The sequence below is a fragment of the Theobroma cacao genome, chromosome 5 (assembly GCF_000208745.1).
Source record: "Theobroma cacao cultivar B97-61/B2 chromosome 5, Criollo_cocoa_genome_V2, whole genome shotgun sequence".
Classification (NCBI taxonomy): domain Eukaryota; kingdom Viridiplantae; phylum Streptophyta; class Magnoliopsida; order Malvales; family Malvaceae; genus Theobroma; species Theobroma cacao.
In genome coordinates this window covers 4133265-4152838 of record NC_030854.1, presented here as the reverse complement: position 1 = coordinate 4152838, position 19574 = coordinate 4133265, and the positions used below count along the sequence as shown (strand labels likewise).

The 19574-nt window shown below is 37.0% G+C and overlaps 3 protein-coding genes across 6 annotated transcripts; 1 reads left to right on the top strand and 2 right to left on the bottom strand.

Annotated features, from left to right (window-relative positions):
• Positions 2522–10959, top strand: LOC18598115 (E3 ubiquitin-protein ligase UPL7). Of its 4 annotated transcripts, XM_018121785.1 has the most exons (15): positions 2522–2633; positions 2757–2879; positions 2965–3205; positions 3368–3960; positions 4692–5678; positions 5758–6092; positions 6376–6654; positions 6742–6994; positions 8111–8281; positions 8365–8457; positions 8607–8714; positions 8834–8950; positions 9270–9359; positions 9554–9664; positions 10868–10959. In XM_018121785.1, the coding sequence occupies exons 1-14, from the start codon at positions 2610–2612 to the stop codon at positions 9635–9637; spliced, it is 3498 nt and encodes a 1165-aa protein (XP_017977274.1). In that variant the 5' UTR covers positions 2522–2609; the 3' UTR covers positions 9638–9664; positions 10868–10959. The 4 variants fall into 4 exon arrangements, 3 of the variants coding, with proteins under 3 accessions (XP_017977274.1, XP_007027552.2, XP_017977275.1); XM_007027490.2 differs by lacking the exon at positions 10868–10959 and having other exon boundaries at positions 9554–9798; XR_001928166.1 differs by lacking the exons at positions 9270–9359; positions 9554–9664; positions 10868–10959 and having other exon boundaries at positions 6742–6984; positions 8834–8852.
• Positions 10141–12586, bottom strand: LOC18598114 (GDSL esterase/lipase At5g03810). Its single transcript, XM_018121787.1, has 5 exons — positions 11969–12586; positions 11754–11884; positions 11409–11642; positions 10877–11132; positions 10141–10600 (listed from the first exon to the last, which is right to left on the bottom strand). Exons 1-5 carry the CDS (start codon positions 12204–12206, stop codon positions 10407–10409), a joined length of 1053 nt encoding a protein of 350 aa, XP_017977276.1. The 5' UTR covers positions 12207–12586; the 3' UTR covers positions 10141–10406.
• On the bottom strand, positions 13941–18971 carry LOC18598113 (threonine dehydratase biosynthetic, chloroplastic). Its single transcript, XM_007027487.2, has 9 exons — positions 18428–18971; positions 17763–17942; positions 17410–17679; positions 16079–16285; positions 15221–15469; positions 15061–15131; positions 14860–14977; positions 14630–14764; positions 13941–14539 (listed from the first exon to the last, which is right to left on the bottom strand). The coding sequence occupies exons 1-9, from the start codon at positions 18893–18895 to the stop codon at positions 14399–14401; spliced, it is 1839 nt and encodes a 612-aa protein (XP_007027549.2). The 5' UTR covers positions 18896–18971; the 3' UTR covers positions 13941–14398.

The window sequence follows — 19574 nt, the reverse complement described above, 5'->3', positions numbered from 1 at the left end:
TGCAACAATGGGAAAATCGGTAGTCTTTGTTAGAATTGAGTGAATGCCAAATCTTAAAGCATTGCTGTGAAGCATCAACATCCTAAGTTTGTGCATATCTTCGTTGCCCCCCTTGACATCACAATTCACATGCAAAGAAAGGAGCAAAATTCTCACGTCTCCACTCATCAGAACAAATATTCAAACTCAGTTTAATGTTACACTAAAACTTGACATCATGATCCTGTGAAGTTCAAAGAGCAAGAGAAGAAAGGTGTAGTGGAGGTGGCGGTGGCTTGGGAGGGAAATGGTGGCAGAGGAGTGGGTGGTTTTAGGGATGGATAATGGTGGACATGGATTGAGACAAAATTCAGAAGCGCCAAACATAACTTCCTACTTCCATTTGGTTTTTGACTCTGTTTATATTCGTTTAATCATCCTATATCTATCTAGCTACATGTTTATTCCACGCGCGTTTCGTATATGTTTAAACACACAAAAGCAAAAAATAAAAGGCATAGATAAGGTTAGCTGTTCACATTTTCATAAGTTAAATGTCACTTCTACTACTTATGTATAGACTTGAAGTACCATGTCATATTTATCAAGAATTTATGTAAATTTGACTTTTATAAATAAAGTGTTTGAATTATTGAATTATATTAACTTTTTTTTTAAAGTAAATCTCAAATATTGCATTACTTAAAAGAGAATTACAAAAAATTATTCCTGTAATGGGTAGTAGTGCAGGATCACAACTAGATGGGACAAGAAGCCCCGACCTTATTAAGAATCTGCTTAAGTAAATAAGCTCAAAGCATCGCAAGTTGCACCCATGAGCACAACACATAATTTAGCTCATCCAACCAAGAGTCATCCCACCACAACCATGCATGCCTAAACTTTCTGTAATCTATACACTATGAAACAACACAGAAAAAACGAAGCTTTATAGACTGCACCTTGTCCAACAAACTATGCAACAACTCAAAAAAATCATGGTGCAGTAAGTCGCACTCCACCATGCAAAGACAAAATCCCGTGGCATATGCAAGCACATTCCACAACTGTAACTGCACTCTGTCTTGCTGAGCACTAAATGCTGTCAATGCATCGTAAGGGCCATATGACAATCACCATTACCTCAAATTAAAAATGTCTCCGTTTCACTCAAGTTCATTAAAAGCGGTATTGCCCTGCTTATCTCTTTCTTTGCCAATTAGCCTACGAGCTCGTTTTCCTCTCGTGGAACACGTTGAATCTTCCATCTCTTGACCATACATTTGCATGTCTCTATATGCATCATATTTCTGCTTAATCTCCAAGACGTAGACTATGGATGCTTTATCTGGCTCATTGTGTTTATTGAATAACTCTTCATCAATAGTCACTGAAAACCTTTTCATTTTGAATTCACAAATACCAAAAAAAAAAAAAAATCTCCCCAACAGTCATGAGTTTAGTTGAGTTAAAAAACACAATACCAATAGATTTAGAAAAAGTAAATAAAATTGTTCCATCAACGTCTTTGAGTATTCCACCAATGGCTTGTGTACCTTCACCATATCAAAAACTTATTTACCATCACAACGTATCCCATTGAAAGTCATGTCATTCTAGTGTAAGCATATTAACAAAATAATTACGAAGAAGGCCATTTTCCATACACCAAAATTCCTCCATATTATTTCCACACAACAAGAGCCTCTATTCCCAAACTGTTACTCCCTAACTGTTACACCACAACATCCACACTTTCCATACTTAATAACAATAAAAAAACAAATGATTTACTATTTCAATTTTTTTGCACAAAAAGTAAATTGTAGAGTCCCTACTCAACACCATCTCCTTACTAACTCATGTTTCATCACAACTTCTTTTCACTACTTGCCAATAAAACACTTCCACTTTTAACAAATCAAGACTTGCCCACACATGTTTCCATGGTTATGCACTATTCCCCTGTTTCCCAAGGATGGTTTTATAAAAGGATATTGCATAGTAATTGCCACTAGTAGATCCTTTCCAAACAAGCTTGTTTTGCATATCCCTTCCAAGAAAAATTGTCCCTAGCATGCTGTGCAAATTACCTCATTGGTTCTTTTTCCAATAAAAAACATTTCGTCTCATTTCAACCTTTAATTGCCAACCATTATTAATCCAATTACCGACAATTCCTATCTTGTTTATGGCTGGTGCAAAGATTCTGAGAGTCCAACTCCTTTAAAACAATATTTGATCCATTCTTCGTTTCAAAAAATAATTTTATTATCATCATAAATTTTTTAAAAAATAATGTAATTTATTTTTTAATTCATTATATCTATTTATAATTTTAAATACTAAAATTCACAATTTTGATGCATGCAAGTGAGTCGCGATCAATAGGAAAAAATTAAGTTCTATTTTTTGCTGTAAATGTAAATAAATTTACCTTTTTAAATGGACAGAGAGTGAGAGAGTGGCTTTTACTCGCAACGCTTGCGTGTGGGAAGACTATGAAATACAAAAATATAATCGAACCCTCCGAGATAAAATTGGATTCTTCTTCCCGTTGACGAAAGCTAAAATGGAAAGAAAAGAAATTAAGATTTCATTAGCTTCCCTTAGATGATCGTCTCTCAGCCATGGAGGAACCTCGGAAACATCAGGTCAGTCCCCTCCCGCTTGATCGGTCATTTCCAATAGCGCTTAATCCTCGATTTACATCTTGGAGTTTTCTAATTTTTTCTGCTTAGTAAAATTGTAATCTTCGATTCGGTTACTCAATTCAGGTATCGTTGAGAGGAGCAAGCGCGAAAGAGATATCGAGAGATGCGCTTCTCGAGAAAGTTTCTCAAGAAAGAGAGAATCGCAATTATGCCAGACGAGCTGCTTCCGCTGCAATCTTTATCCAGGTTAACGTTTCACTATGTTCTTCTCTAATTAAATTATAATTCTTTTTTGAAATTTCTCAGTTTTTTTTTTCAAAATATTTTTTAGAGAGTCTGGAGAAGCTATAACGTTACAATGAAAGTGGCTATCAAGCTTCAAGAAGAATGGGAAAGTTTTGTGAAAAATCAAGCTGAGTTGATGACTGCAAATTTAATTTCCAGCAGTGTTTTGAGGCCTTTTATTTTCTTTATTACATGTTTATCAATTCGGCGTCGAAAGATTCTTGCCAGAGTCTCAAACTGTATGCAGACTTGCTTTAAGATTCTCTTGGAAAGCATAAATTCAACTGGTATGCTAACATTTTAAATTTTAATACATTTTGAATCCATTGCAACAATTATTTTGTGAAATGTGCTGCTGTGTATTAGATTTCCAGACCGCCTTCTTTTTTCCTTTTAGCATGTCAAGGTAATGATCTGCTGATGTAATTAATTCCTACTTTGGGGAATAGATTCAAAGAAGAATTTTTGCTCCCTGGCTGTGGGTACAATGGAAGAGAGAAGAACACTGACTTATCAAGCGCAGAAGCTGATTTCACTCTGCTCATTTGTTCTTGCACAGTGTGATACGTCACACGGAGGGAGTCAAGATCTTGTTGTTCTGACATCTCTGGCATTGCGTCTTGTTGTTGTCTTAACTGATCTGAAAAGTTGGAAGATTGTTAGTGATGACAATATTGGGAATGTAGATGCAACAGTGAAGAATTTGGTTTGTTTTATGGGAAGCTATAAAGGTGGCCTTTATGTATCTATGAGAAGATACATAAGCAAATTGGATGTTTGTTTTTCTCCAGAAGTAAAGAATATTGTCCAGACTGATGATAAATTCTTGATCACTGCAAGTGCAATTAGTCTGGCTATTCGGCCATTTAGTTTGACAACCTTTGATGCAACTTGTCCTGGTCAGTTCGATGTGCATTCTGCTGTTGAGCAGTACTGTTTGTTTTTACTTACAATTCCTTGGCTCACGCAACGTCTACCAGCTGTTCTTCTACCTGCACTGAAGCACAAGTCTATTCTTTCACCATGTCTGCAAAGTTTACTGGTAATGCCCTATTAAATTAAAATCTCCCTAATGTTCTATTTTTCCTACATTTTCTTTTGCAAACATTTTTGCCAGAAAATTGCTTTGAAATTCTGCATGTGACCTTTTGTTATGCTTATCTAAATGCACACTATCAGAGCCTCTGATGCTAATTTCTTTTGTTGCTGATTCGTCATTTCATGTCCTTTTGGCTATTCTGTGGATTTGCTATGATTTGATTCTTATTTAACCTACTGTTGTTGGCAGTCAATGTGATAGTTCTTTGAAAAGGCCATGTGGTGGCTTCTCGATATAGCGAGATGAAAACGACAAAGTGCTTAGCTTTCTGAACTGATGATATAATTTTTGTGGGAAACTGGATGTTTGTGCTGCATTTGCTTCATTGCATTGAGATTTTGCAAATATTTGGTATAGTTTTACCAATTTACACACCATTGCAACTTTAGGAAGTTGTCTGGAAATGTCCAAAGTGCCATAAACTTGGTGCATTTGGTATTCAAATGAGAATATAGATATGTGTTTATCATCTTTAAGACATGGTATTTTCTAAGTGTATGACTTTCCTATAAATCCATTACTTGTATAATAGATTAATTTACGTTTACTATCTTTTACCATAAATCCTTCAAATCATGTGTCAAAACCTTAAATTTCCAATTCAGTTTTACTTATTACACAACTACATGATTTGAGGGATGTGGGACTGATCAAACTATGGCAGGTGATGACAGATTTCAAGAGATAAAATTGTTGGAAAGATGTCAGAAATTGATCAGTCTGACATGGACTGTTCTTCGAAGGCAATTCCACAAGTTGGTTGGGCTCTTTCAAATGTTATATGCCTAGCTTCTGGGAGTGAGAATGACTTTCTGGATTCCGGAGTGTTGAACCAAGGTCTAGAATATGCATCCTATGTCCATGTTGTAACCATTCTTGCAGACAACTTATTGGAATGGCTTCATAATGTTGGGTGGAATGAAAAGGGGAATCAAAATCTTGAAGGTAATAATGAAGCTCATGTAGAGCCTGTTAGTGCCGTTATGCAGGAGAGCGAGACAGCCTGTGGGTCATTAAAAACATCCTACATGGACCTATTTAGACCTGTTTGTCAGCAGTGGCATCTTAAAAAGCTTTTGAGTTTATCTGAAAGATATGCTCATACAGATGAGGCCAAGATCCTACCTCCAAACAGCTTAGAATGTTTGGGGAACTTGGAATTGCTTGATATTGCACATTTTTATTCCTACATGCTTAGAATATTTGCTGCATTCAATCCCATGGTTGGGCCCTTGACTGTTCTTAATATGCTATCTTTCACTCCTGGATTTCTTGGCAACCTTTGGGGAGTGCTAGAAAGTTCCATGTTCCGTGGAAATAGTCACACCATTGGAGATAGTTATCATGGTACAAATAAAGTTTCAGGGAAGAAAAAAGAGGGAATTGATAAAAAACTAAAACAAGCCAATAAGGATGGAGTCAATAAATGGGTCAATGTATTGCAGAAGTTCACTGGCAAATCACAGGCTGACGTTGATTTTGCAGATTCAGTTGATGATCATCTTGTTGATGATGATTCTTTTGATGTTTGGGATATAGAGCCTTTGAGGCATGGTCCTCAGGGTATCTCAAAAGATATGTCATGTCTACTTCATCTGTTCTGTGCCACCTATTCACATCTGCTATTAGTTCTTGATGACATAGAGTTTTATGAGAAACAGGTAAACTGGTTATTTTAATTATTTATTTGGTTTCTATGTTTGTGTCTGTTGTTTATCAGAGTATTTTGTTCATGATTAGGTTCCATTCACACTGGAGCAACAACGAAGAATTGCATCAGTGCTTAATACACTAGTCTATAATGGCCTGTCGTGTAGTGTGGGTCAGCAGAATGGTTCCTTTATGGAGTCTGCGATCAGATGCTTGCATCTAATTTATGAAAGGGATTGCAGACACCAGTTCTGCCCCCCTGTTTTGTGGCTTTCACCAGCTAGAAGGAGCCGACCTCCAATTGCTGTAGCTGCCAGAACTCATGAAGTTCTATCAGCTAATATCAGGCCAGAGGATGCTACCGTTGTTCACAGTACAGGTTCTGTAATCACCAGTATGCCACATGTATTTCCATTTGAAGAAAGGTATATAATTCATGAAAGATTTGATTGCTATACCATGTATACTTAGTTCGGGGCTTCTAGCTCATCATCGCCAGAATTTCATATAATGGAAAGTAAATAGTTCATACTTTCAACGAACTCTTTCCAGAATAGGCGCTCATAATACCATTGCTTTCATATGAAATGTAACAGCTGACATACATTGAATGATCATCCAAACATCCTAGTACATAGATATAGGATTGCCTAATTTTATTTGACCAAACCAAAGTCTTTTCTTTGACATAGTTTGTATCTTTGGCAGGGTTCAAATGTTTAGAGAGATTATCAATATGGATAAAGTCTCTCGGAAAATGGCTGGTGAAGTGGCCGGACCTGGTTCACGATCAGTTGAGATAGTAATTCGTCGAGGTCATATTGTTGAAGATGGCTTTCGACAATTAAATTCCCTTGGCTCAAGGTTGAAGTCATCGATTCATGTTTCATTTGTTAGTGAATGTGGCCTTCCAGAGGCTGGTCTGGATTATGGTGGATTATCTAAAGAATTTTTAACCGATATATCTAAAGAAGCTTTTGCTCCTGAGTAAGTTCATACTGATGTTTATGCTGAAAAAGCAGCTTTATTCATTTATTAATTTGTTTCAGTTAATTTATTTCTTTCTGTCTAAAGGTATGGGTTATTTTCCCAAACGTCAACGTCAGACAGACTTCTAATACCTAATGCAGCTGCAAGATATCTAGAGAATGGTATCCAGATGATTGAATTCCTTGGAAGAGTTGTTGGCAAAGCACTCTATGAAGGAATATTACTAGATTACTCTTTTTCACATGTTTTTGTGCAAAAGCTGTTAGGCCGATATAGCTTTCTTGATGAACTATCAACACTTGATCCAGAGCTCTACAGGAATCTTATGTATGTCAAGGTTAGCCCTCTTGAAAATCATGCATGTTATCTGTTTTTTTATTCCTTTTTGAAGACAACTCTCCTACTATAGCTAATTTATATATATATATATATATATATATATACACACAGATAGCTTCATAGGTGGTGTAGTTTGTGAGCCATTTAGTGTTTCTGTTGCATTTTGAAGGATTAATAGAAATGCATTTTCTGGGTGATAAGACTGCTTGCATACTTTGAGCTCATTGTTGGGCAAGAATTAGCCAGATGCTGCTAACAGGGAGGTGTTAAGGTGGGTGACATTTTTATGGTAACCTGCAAGTGGCTCCTACAAGTGATAGGACGAAGGAAGCATTTGATGATGTCTGCATTTGTTAAGCTATTTTGAGCAAGTCGTGGGTTGAACAAAAAGGACAGAAACCAAGGCATCAATCTCCTGTACTTGCTTCTTAGATAGCTAGATGGCATTTCTTTAATTTTTTTTTCAGACAAAATTTGTTTTTTTCTTTATGTACTCATAACGAGATGCATTGTCCATAAACTATAGGGAGGAGGAAGATGAGAGAGGAGTATTATAAGCCTCACTAAGCATTTAATCACCAGAGAACATAAAGAATAAGAATGAGACATTGAAAGAAAGGGGGAAAGGCAGGAGGGTGAGAATGTGGTATGAAATTATGCAAAAATAAAATTAAAATAGAATGTGATTTTTATATGTTCTCTATACGGTATGGTAAGATACCCAGGCTAAAATTGTTGAAGTTTTCAAATAGAAGCTTTCAGCAATCTTTCTATTCATAATAATTAAAAAGAATTGAAAAAGAAATACTTAAATATTCCGCAAGGGAGAAGCACTACCAAAACCAAGCACAATGTGCCATCTTCTGGATCCTGCATTCCTTATTTCCCATATCATACACTCTTCTAGTATACTGGAAGTTTCACCTTCTTGCTTCAGGATCTAAATTCTTTGAGATTAAGAATTTTTATTTGCATTTGTCATCTGCTTTAATTGTAATACATTCTTTCATTGTTTTATTTTTTTTCCTATATGTAAAGGTCTTAATGTTTGAAATCTATATGTGTGAAGGAGAATCCTCCAACCTTTTATTTTTCTTGGATGCTTTAACTGCAGCACTATGATGGTGATATTAAGGAGCTCTGTCTAGATTTCACAATTACTGAAGAATCTTTTGGTAAACGGCATGTTATCGAGCTTAAACCTGGTGGCAAGGATGTTTGTGTGACTAATGAGAACAAGATGCAGTATGTTCATGCAATGGCAGATTACAAACTCAACCGACAGGTCTCTCTTTAGTTATTTCATAAAATTTATAGAAAGATATGTATGTATTGTAATATTAACTTGTTGTCAATGTTGAATTGCAGATACTGCCCTTTTCAAATGCATTTTATAGGGGGTTAACTGATCTTATATCTCCATCTTGGTTGAAGTTATTTAATGCTAGTGAATTTAATCAGGTATTTTCACTCCAGATGTGTTTCGTGGAGTTATAGTTGTGCACTAGTTTTACTGTCATATAATTACAATTAATTGCATATGCCTCACCTGTCACTTAACCCCAGGTTTGACTAATAGCAGAAAACACTGACCACATCACTGTATGCAGTTACTTTCTGGTGGAGACCATGATATTGATGTTGATGATTTAAGAAATAACACACGGTATACTGGTGGTTATTCCGAGGGAAATCGAACAATTAAACTTTTCTGGGAGGTATTAGCATGTTGGAAGTTTAACTGATTTTTCTCATGTTTGGGCTTTGTCCCTCAATTTTTTTCTTTTAATATGGAAACTGCTGCATGAATACAGTTTCTGTTCTGATCTTGCTTTAGGTAATGAAGGATTTTGAGCCAAAAGAACGCTGTATGCTGCTAAAATTTGTGACCAGTTGTTCTCGTGCTCCTTTACTAGGGTTCAAATTCTTGCAGCCATCTTTCACAATTCATAAGGTATAATGTTATCTCTTATTAAAAATTTTCTGATTTGGCGCTTAATCAATTTAGTGAACTTGATTTCACAATTGCTTCCTCAGGAGAAGATCTTTCGTTCTTTGCCTCTTTAATGCCATATTTATTAACATTGAGTTGTGTCCCAATCTGAAGAAAATAATGAAGAAAGAAGAAAGAGAAAGAAATGCCAAGATTTAAAGAAAAAACTATTATAGTAAAGAGCAGGAATAAATGAGAATTGTATGTGGAGAAAGGGCAAGATGACTATCTTAATAGCTTGTCAACAACTGAAACTAAGTCAGGGCTTGATCTTGTATAGGTTGCAAGTGATGCTCCTCTTTGGGCAACCATTGGAGGACCAGATGTGGAGCGGCTTCCCTCAGCTTCTACATGCTATAACACTCTCAAGGTAATATACTGGGGTTGGGCGCTCCACTCTAATAACTACTATGTTAGAAGACTCCATAACAACAGCAAGCTTATAAAGCAGCTGATTTAACATCTCATAGCTTCTTCCTTTTTTTTTTTTGGAAGAGGGGAAGGGGGTATTGAGGATCTGAACTAATCACATCTGTGTTTCCTTGCTCTATTGAATGGTTACAGCTTCCAACCTATAAGCGGTCAAGTACGCTGAAAGCAAAGCTTCGTTATGCAATCAGTTCTAATGCAGGATTTGAACTTTCTTAGGGACCTCAAACCATTTAACTGGTGCAGGTGAACCTTTTAGTACCTCTTGAGTTTTACTTCCTGAAAAGTTAAATTTATTTCTATCAACTATAAAGATTGTAATATATATAATAGGTTTTACAGCAATATTCCTAGTGATCTCAAGCATCTTTTACTTGTCATCTTGTCAATTGATGGTTAACACAAAGATAATGGAGACTATCAGGATACAAAGAGAATTGTTATAGTAATGGAGGGAAAAAACTGCTAGAATTAATTAATGAGAAATGGAGCCTGCTTGTGGAAGAAATTAGTAGATAACTTGAGCAGAAATTTAAAAATGATTCATCAATCACAAAAATTGATTATGTTGGAATATGCAATTGATAACAATCCCAAAGTTGTATGCTATTCAGGGCAGAGGAAAAGAGTTAAAATAATTCTTCAATGCTTATACTACTATTATATAACGACTTCCATTTGTTGGCCATACTCAGAACAAGTTAACTAATTATTCACAAAACTAACGGTAATCATATCTTATTGAGGCAAGGATAAAAGCATAAACTTTCCTGAAAGAAAAGCAGTAATGCCCCCTTGCTACAAGCATAAATAAGGAGGTTTTACATGTGAAGCTACTAAAATTCTTCTGCTAAAACAGTTGACAGATGAAGTACGTGTTCTAGTAATATCTAATGTACTACATATGAGGAGATTACAAGAGCAGGCGGTAGTTTCTGTTCTCCTTTTTGGCCCCATTGTATATATGATCATGAAGAAAATAGCTTCTTCAAGAGATGAGGGACACACCCTGTGCTAGCAAATTGCCTGCCAAGACTTGGTTAGCAGCTTCGGAGGGATGGAATCCATCCCAAAACACATATGATGTAGCATTGGTGCATGTCCCCAGAGACCTGTCATTGCAAAGCAGGGAGGTTTCTAGTGTGCCCGTTCCACAGCAAGCTCTTCTTGACTCAAAGAAACCTGCAAAAAGAGCACCCATTTCACAAGGAAAAACAATATTAATTAGTCTCCTCATTCATCTGGCAAATCCAGCGTAATGGACCCTTGAGAAAAGCAATGGAAGCATCCGTCTGTACCATGAAATTTATATAAGAAATGTTACCTCATAGTACAAGGATTTCCTTTGGTTAAAGAATGAAACCTCGTAAAAATGCATTTTAAATATCCAAGTTTTGCGGCACAGCTCGTATTCAAAGAAATTTAAATAGTTGGTACTTATTTTAATAGGTGCTTTACCATTATCAGCGGGCTTCATGACCATGTCCAAGAGAGGCTGGTATATGTCAAAGACCAGGAGTTTGAGGCCAGGCATCTTGTCCAGAAGGCTTTCGGATGTGTTGTTCAATTTCTTGTTGAAGGCAACGGCATCTTGGTTTAACCTCGTAACACACTGGTTACTTCCTCCACCAAATAGGGTGATGGCTGCAGGCAAACAACCTGTTGGTGGTAGGGTTGTCACTCCTATCCTCCTCGCTCCAAGTCCGTACAGATTCTGTCACAAACATGAAACAGTGACTCGTCCTCCGTTCTTTGTTTTTCAGTAAAAACTAGTTTGAGCTTTCATTCCTTTTTCCTGTTAACAGTGTAATTTGTTGTAACATGGTGTTTGAAAGTTGGATTCAGGTGAGGGATACAAACATGATTCAAAACAGGCATGCATTTCCCATGTTAATGGTCCAGGCATTGCAAAAGGTATAGCATGTTAAAGTTGCATGTGTCGCATAATTATTTTCAGAGATTAAACATAATAATGAATGCTAAAAGAAACCTGAATGAAGGTAGAGTAGGATCTTATGAGAATGTCGGAGAATTGATCTGGTGTATAGACTCTGTTCAGCATAGGATTGATGTAGTAGTTCTGAATGTAATCACTGCTTCCTGCACTCAAAAGATGTATGGCGCCCGCAAATATATCATTTGCTTTAGCTTTTCCCACCGTGTTCACCACTTTCGTCTGGTACTCCTTGTAGTAATTCACCTGCCGGGTCAATGGAATGGCTCGCTACAAAAATCAACAAAACAATTCATCTGTTAGATAATGTTCAGGCCTCAGAGTCAGGAGCTCAGACTTCAGAAAGAGAGAGAGGCAGTCGTTTGGATCTTAGTTGTTTACACATAAGTTTGCAGTTCTATCATATAAACCAGAAGCAGCTGAAGCAAAGCTGGCTCCAGTCAGGAGATCATTTCCTCTGGCATCTTGACTGAGGTAAGCTGGAGGGTATGAAGTAAATCCGAGGTACTCAGCTGTGCATGCAGGGAAGAAAACACCATGAGAGAAGAGGGAGATAGAGCTTCATGAAAGAAAAGTTGGTTCTCAAGAAACATTACCAGTGAAGTCTGTGGCCAGCTTTCCGTTACAGAATCTCCCAGTTGGCCTGTGAGTAACGAAATCTCTTCCATACGGTGGGAAGTTTGCCTTGATAAGTGTATTGAGATTGTTGTTGTTCCCAACATCAACAACAGAGTCCCCAAAGCTGATGAGTGCAGGAACGAGAGGGTCTCCATTAGCCGCTGAGAAAACCAGAACAAGAACCAAGGAAGCCAAGAACGAACTTGAAACTCTCATATTCTTTTCTTCTTTTTTCCCCACTGCCCCAACAGTGAAGCACAAAGTGTGTATATGATAGAGAAAGAGAGAGGTGTAAAAGAGTAGTGAATGGGGAGAAAGAGGGGCAGGTGAAGGAGAATTTAAGGAGGGGAGAAGCCATGGTGAGTGATGGTCCAAGTGAGACAAATGTCCTTAAGGGTATGGTTCCATTAAAGGTGCTTATTTCTAGGAGAAGAGGCATGTTTAGAACTCCATAAAGCCCATGATTCTTGTCATCTATTTCTCTCTATTTTCCATTAGGCTTACCAAAAAAGTGTAATCAACTTGTCCATATTGTTTCCGAATTCTTGTTAAGGAGGAGACAATACAATCAGTTCAAAAGCTTTAGGTGCTTTTGTAAAGAACTTCAGAAAGGGTTTGTTCCTCTTTGGATATGCGTCCGCTTTTCTGCATAACGTTAAAGAGTTGGCGTGTCTTGAAGAAATTATCCAAGAAGCATGGCACATGCATCCCGAGGGAAAGAATTAAGAGATGATCCCCCCTTTTATCTCCTTTAACCCCATTCATTAGTGTGTAAACTTGACCCGAAGATGATAATCCCCCTAAACATTTCAAGCATTATTCATTAACATTGCATCCTAAACCAACCTCCTGATACCTTGCTTTTATGAAGAGCTTTATGAAGTGAGGGTCACTGTTCCTCCAAATAATGAGGCCATTCGGTGTATTGGTTTCTTTTCTTATAACCACACACACATATATATATATATAAATAAAGTGTCACAAAGGCTTTCCATGATGTTACAAGCAACACCCATAAAGGCTTATTATGCAGATACCTTCTCCCTCTTTGTTTTTGGTGACAAGTAATTAGATGCACTTCAGCATAGATGCTGAATGCCCATCCCAAATTGAGAAATAGTGTTTAGAGATGTTGTGTTAATTATCCTCATCCGAAAATAAAGAGATAATCTGTGTAAATAACACAAAATTTTCAAAGGTTTAGGGTTTAGCGTTTAGGGTTAATATTACTTGGGAACCAAGAGGACCTATAAATCCCAATATTGATATACCATTTCAATTTAGATTCCTTGAAAGTAAGCCAACCTACTCCATAATCCAACATTTGTATTGGATAAAATCTTCTTCCTTTTTTCTTTTTGATTCCTTAAAAGTAAGAGCTCATCACAGAAAATTCTACCTAAAGAGTCAAAGAGACATAAATGGGTACTAGTAGTAGTACTACTAGTGTTCCAGGGGGACAAATTTTACTGCTAATAATTTATTTTTGAGTTGCTTCCAGCGGCCCAAGAAGGAAAAGAATTACGGGGATGAAATGCTAAACAGTATGGACTGCACTATCAAAAACTCTAACTAAAGAAAGGAAAGATTCAAAAAGAGAAAAAGTCCTTTATCAAAAATGTTGTGCATGTATAACTGTGCTAAAAGGAGTGATAAACTGTCAATCATAGTCCATAGCATTGCAGGCCATGCAGCATTGCAAGGCATGCAGCAGTGAGCTTATTAATTCAAGGACCACACCCCATGTTTAAATGCTTCGAGTTCAAGCAGCAGAGACATTCAATGCCCCTTTAAGGTCTGGAACAAGACTTCCTCCTGAGGTTCTTGTCAAACTCTCCAACCCCACCCTATTTGGACCTATCCCCCATTCACTTCCTCTTTGCCAAAAGTCGGATGAAGTATCAGTTGGAGCTCAAGGTTTCTTGTTCCTTTGCCTTTGTCTCAGTATCCTGGTTGGGAAACAGCATCTCCTAGTAATTTCAATTCATGGAATGTCCAATTGGAATATTGGATTCCATAAGCTTGCAAAGAAGCTCAAATTTTGGCATTTGCTTTTTCAACTGATTTTCAGAACCAGTTTCTATATAAAAATAGTTCATATATGAACTTCACAACATTTCAAAGCATCAAGCTGATATATGTTGTACGTAAGTCTGAATGTATTACTAGTACATAGCAAGAAAAACTAGTCATGTAACAAGCAGCAGAAACCAAATCCTAATCATTCTTAGTAGAACTACATACATTCTAATTCCATAAATTACAAAAAATGAATACGAAATAGCCATGTCCCGCTATTCCAGTGCCTAAGGAAGATTGGAAATCACTTTGCATCTGCTCCATCGCTTTCTTTAACATGTGCATTGTGCCCATGTCGACTTGAGCTAAAGTATCAGAACTGACTCTAATCAATGCATCAAAAGTTGAAAATCCTTGTCATCAGTTACCAATACATAGTCATATCCAAGTCTATCGGCAAGATGGTGAAACTCCTCAATCTCACCCTTCGCAACTTGAATTCCAACCAAAACATTTGCTCCTGTTTCACCCTGTTGGATGGAATACATCAAGGTTAAATTTTTTCAAATCATAAGCCAGATAGAAATGAAAGTTCCTTCAAAGATGTCTTAGATGCTAACCTGACCACGGTAATGGAACAAACTTATATTCCAGCGTGGACTAAAAGTGTCTAAAAACTTCATCAAAGCACCAGGCCTCTCAGGAAATATAAACCGACAAAGAACCTCATTTTCAACATTCAATCTACCTCCCATCTGAAAAAAATAAATAAAGAATTAATAAAGAAAGCACATAAAAGATCAACAAACAAGCAAGTCAACAAAAAAAAAGGAAAAATAAATATAATTACCAAATAACGCAAGTGATCTTTAACCAAATCACTTGCTGTAAGATTGTAAGTTCTAAGTTGAGAAGATTCCATCCTCTGCTTCATTGTTCCAAGTTCAGAAACTGTGTGAACACCAACACTGCAAACAAAAACAATGGATAATGAAATTCAAATGTATGATTTTGTATTTTGTTAGTCGCTAAAGAAAGGCTGACAACTAACCTGTACAAAACGACGGCCTCTTTTTCAGAACTACATCTATATTTGAACTCAGTGATATTCATGGGCCCCACCTGTCCAATGGTTATTGTTAGCAACACAAATTATGAATAAAGCAGAAAATCTGTACAAAAGTTAAACTTGGAAAATTGTAGAGAAATACCAGTTCACAAAATTGTTTGAAGCTCCCAGGTTCCTCTGGCAAAATAGTAGCAAGCACTGCCTCCTGTTGTCTACCCACATTAGCCAGTTCGGTAACCACTCTAAGCTTATCAAAATTCATGTTTGCACCACTAGTTATTGCTACAATATTCTTTCCCTTAAGGCCATAATATTTGCAATATGCTTCAGCTCCTGCAAGGGCTAGGGCACCTGCTGGTTCCAGAATGCTCCTCTTTTCTTCAAACATGTCCTGGGACACAAGCACTAAAATTGTAAATCCTAAGCAGTCAAACTGCAGCGTGTCAACTAGATGAATCAGCCATCAGTTATCCAATGAAAAACAATTGCACTAGTCATACTGGAGAGACAAAATGAGAGAGGAGTGAGAGAAAAACATCAGAAGAAGGGCTTCTAGCATCCATAAGGTTGAGGAAGTAAGAAATTACAAAACAAAGTCTAAGCGGACAGGCCACACTCTCTCCCCAAAAAGAGAAATAGCACACCACCCCAAAATATGAGGAAACCAACAAGAACCAAGTCACCTTTATATGGAGAAACAAAGGCACATCTCCCTAAAAACCTACGTCTAGAACCCTAGTTAAACCAAAGGTACACTAATATCGAACTAGAAGCTTGACAACTTTTTCAAATTAAGATTTTATGCATTTCTGCCAGTATTTCAGTTGTTTGCTTAATTCAACAACTGTACCATACACGGACAGAAACACTAAAGATATAACTAAAATAAAGTTTGTGAAATTCAAGCTGTATGATAGGTGAGTGTGCTGTCCTCTTTAAACAATTGGGGGAAAAAAACACAAAGAGAATCAATGCAAACTTTGGAACCTGAAAATCCTACCTTTATAGAGGCACAAATTGCATCACGGCTTACAAGAACGACACCATCCACCAATTCCCTACATAAGCGGAAGGTTTCTTCACCGACCTCCTTAACAGCTACTCCATCTGCAAAGCCTCCAACCTGGTCCAACATTACTCTTTCACCATGATGCAGTGACAATGCCATAGCATTTGCATCAAAAGGCTCCACTCCAATAATCTTTACCTGTATAGTTATAGAATACTAAGTGCTCTGGATGAATTTTGTATGCAGCAAGGAACATACTCACTTACTGTAATTTCAAACAAAAAGGAATGAAGGAAAAAATTCAAATTAGCTAAAACTACTCATTATGGAAACCATTTCATGCAAACACTTACTGAAACAATATAAGAGGTAAAACATTTCACTTATCCAAAAAAAGAAAAAAGAAGAAGCAAAGTGAGAGTAAATCAATACACAAGTGCTTGCAACAGGGTAGCATAAGGTTGCAGTTATAGACTTATTAGGCTTGCCAGAAGCTAGGCCTCTTGGAAGATCAGATCAGTATGACTAATGTTGATTGCAGCACAAAGCACAGTTGAACAGTAAAATAATAGTGAAGAAAGATATTTAATGGCAGAACATACATAAGATAACCTCAATTTCAACCAATATAAATTTAAGTTCCCCGACATGCTGTAATTATGAGTTGAAACACATCAAGAATTCAAGTCCACACATCTACTAGTTTTTCCTGCTAGTGCTTTAAACGATATTGACAGTCCTGAACGATTATCTAACGTTTGAACCAGACAAAGCTTTAATAGCACTAATTTACCAATGCTGCTATCAGTTATGCCAGTTATAATTAGGCATTACAAAAAAGTAGAAAGTTGTTAAAAGCTTGGTGGTCCATTAATTCCCCAAACACTGGAAATAATGCATCCTTCTAAGTCTTCAACTATGCCAGTTCATCTGTTACAATGTGTTAAAATTGCCATCAATAAAACAACATTCAATTGAAAAGTTTCCTAAGGCAGCTTTTGTGAAGATTTTAAGCATCTGAACAGAGGTACCTATAATGCTATGTCAAAAAATGTGACCCAGAAACAGAATACAGTGACACTGAATTGGAAATAAAAAAAAAATCAAAACAAGTGCATCTAGCAAGTAGCAACTACCTCGGGAACCAGATTTAACCAAAATCCACATGAGATTTCAAGTAATAAATATGATGATTCCATGCTGAAGAAATATACAAAAGACACAAAATATCATTAAAATAGCATGCACTTATCATCTACTGAGAACTACGCAAAGCTCCAAAATTATGAAATACTAGATGTTTATAAGAAGAAACAGCATACCTCTGGGGAAACCCTCTTTACATAAGCAGCAATGCCAGCGACAAGCCCACCACCACCGACGGGTACAAAGATGGCATGCAATGGGCCTTGCATTTGGCGCACAATCTCCATCCCAACAGTACCTTGACCCATGATAACGTCTGGGTGGTCAAAAGGGGGTATAAATGTCCGACCTTCCTCTTTAGCCCTTTTTTTCGCATATGCTTGTGCCTCATCATAAGAATCTCCAACAAGAACAACAGTTGCACCCAAACTCTTAACAGATTGCCACTGCAAAATGAGAAAACCACCATCCAAATTTAGAAACCATATTCGCAACAGAACTGATATGACCAACATCATATAAGAAGCACCTTAATTTCTGGTGTTGTAACAGGCATAGCAACAACAGCATTGCAACCGAGTCTCTTGGCAGCCAATGCAACCCCTTGGGCATGATTTCCTGCTGATGAGCAAATAACCCCTCTTTCTAACTGTCCCTTTGGAAGCTTTGCCATCATATTATAAGCTCCACGAAGCTTAAAAGAGAAAACCTGAAAACATTCAAGCATCAAATCTATAAGGACTTCATCTGAAATTCTGAATACGAAAAAGAATGCACTCCCAAAACATGTCAAGCTACTACTTCCAAGTTTTTATTCAACTACAAAGAGAAAGGGTTTCAATTTTGGCGATTGATGAACAAATTCTAACAAATGTTTAACCCAAGAAAGAAAAAGAAAAAAATTCAAGTTAAAAACATGTGAATATTTACTCATAACAACAATGTATCTCAGAGTACAGTACTTAACAGAAAAGAGCTAAATTCAAGCTGAAAAAACACTCCATTAAGCTTAAAATAAGTAAAGAAGAAACAAAATCAGACAAAAAAAAATAGTCTTCACGTTTCGACAAATATACATTAAAAATCAGAAACTACAGCCTCAAAGAGTTGCAAAATTAAAACGAAAAAGAACACTGAAATCGTTAAATAATCCCCAAACAAATTCCAACTTTTGAAAAATGAAAACTTTCTTACAGGCTGTAAATCTTCTCTCTTGAGCCAAACTTGATTACCCAATCGTTCAGACAACTTAGTCGCCGACTGTAACGGTGACTCTATTGCCACATCATAAACTTTCGACGACAATATATTCGTTAAATACCCCATCGCATTTATTACATCGCCGTTTCCTTCATCTTTTGAACGTTCCGGTGCCGCACCTAAGTAACCTGACGGATATTGCAACGAATTCGCCGACACCTTCTTTGGAGGCGCAGAAGAAACCTCCGCAAAACTTGACGACGAAGACGAAACGACAGCGTTTTCACGAGAAGTAATGTTCGGAGAAGAGATCTCAGCCGTCGGTTTTGACACCGCGGCTCTGATCCACGGCCGGATGATACATTTCTTTGAAACGTGGGGCCAAGGAAAAGAAGTCTGTGCGACCCTCTCTTTGTGGCGGAGTAGCGGCGGCTGAGGTGGGATGAGGCGGAGTGCCTCCATTAGTTTTAATTTTACAAAAATCACAAACAAAAATAAGATAAAATTAGAGAAAAAAAAAAAGCGGTGTACAAAGCAAAATGCGTTTTCTGAGGCGGCTTTTGGAGCGGACTTTTTAAGACAAAGAAGGAAGGGGTTTTTTTGGCGCAATTTTTGGAGTGGATAAATGGGACCTATGAAGGAGTGACACGTGTGAAAGTACGTTTTACTGCAAGGGACGGGTTTCGACTGGGTAAGTGTTGGTGGATTTTGTTTTAAACGCACGAGGAAGGAGTGTTGAGTTTGGAGATCGGCCGGTGATTCGGTTTCCGAACCGGTGAGACACAACTTGGGGGATTCGGCTGGCAAGACAGCCAGACAAGACAACGTGAGCTTCCATTTCAGGGAAGTTAATTTGTTTGCGGTTGGAATTTCTATAATTGTTAGGCCGCGTTTCAGTGTGGAAAAAACACTTGAAACTTTTTACGAAAGTTTGTTGGTAATTGTAAAATAATTTGTCGAAAAAAACCTTTTTTTTAAGTAAAATATTTTATTAAAAAATTTAATATCTGTTGTTATTTAGATAAATTGTTAAAAATATTTTTAATTGTTTGATATATTGTGAAAAATATTTTTCATTATTGTCTATTTTTAATTATTTTTTATCATAACATCACAATGCAATACATCAATAACAAATTTT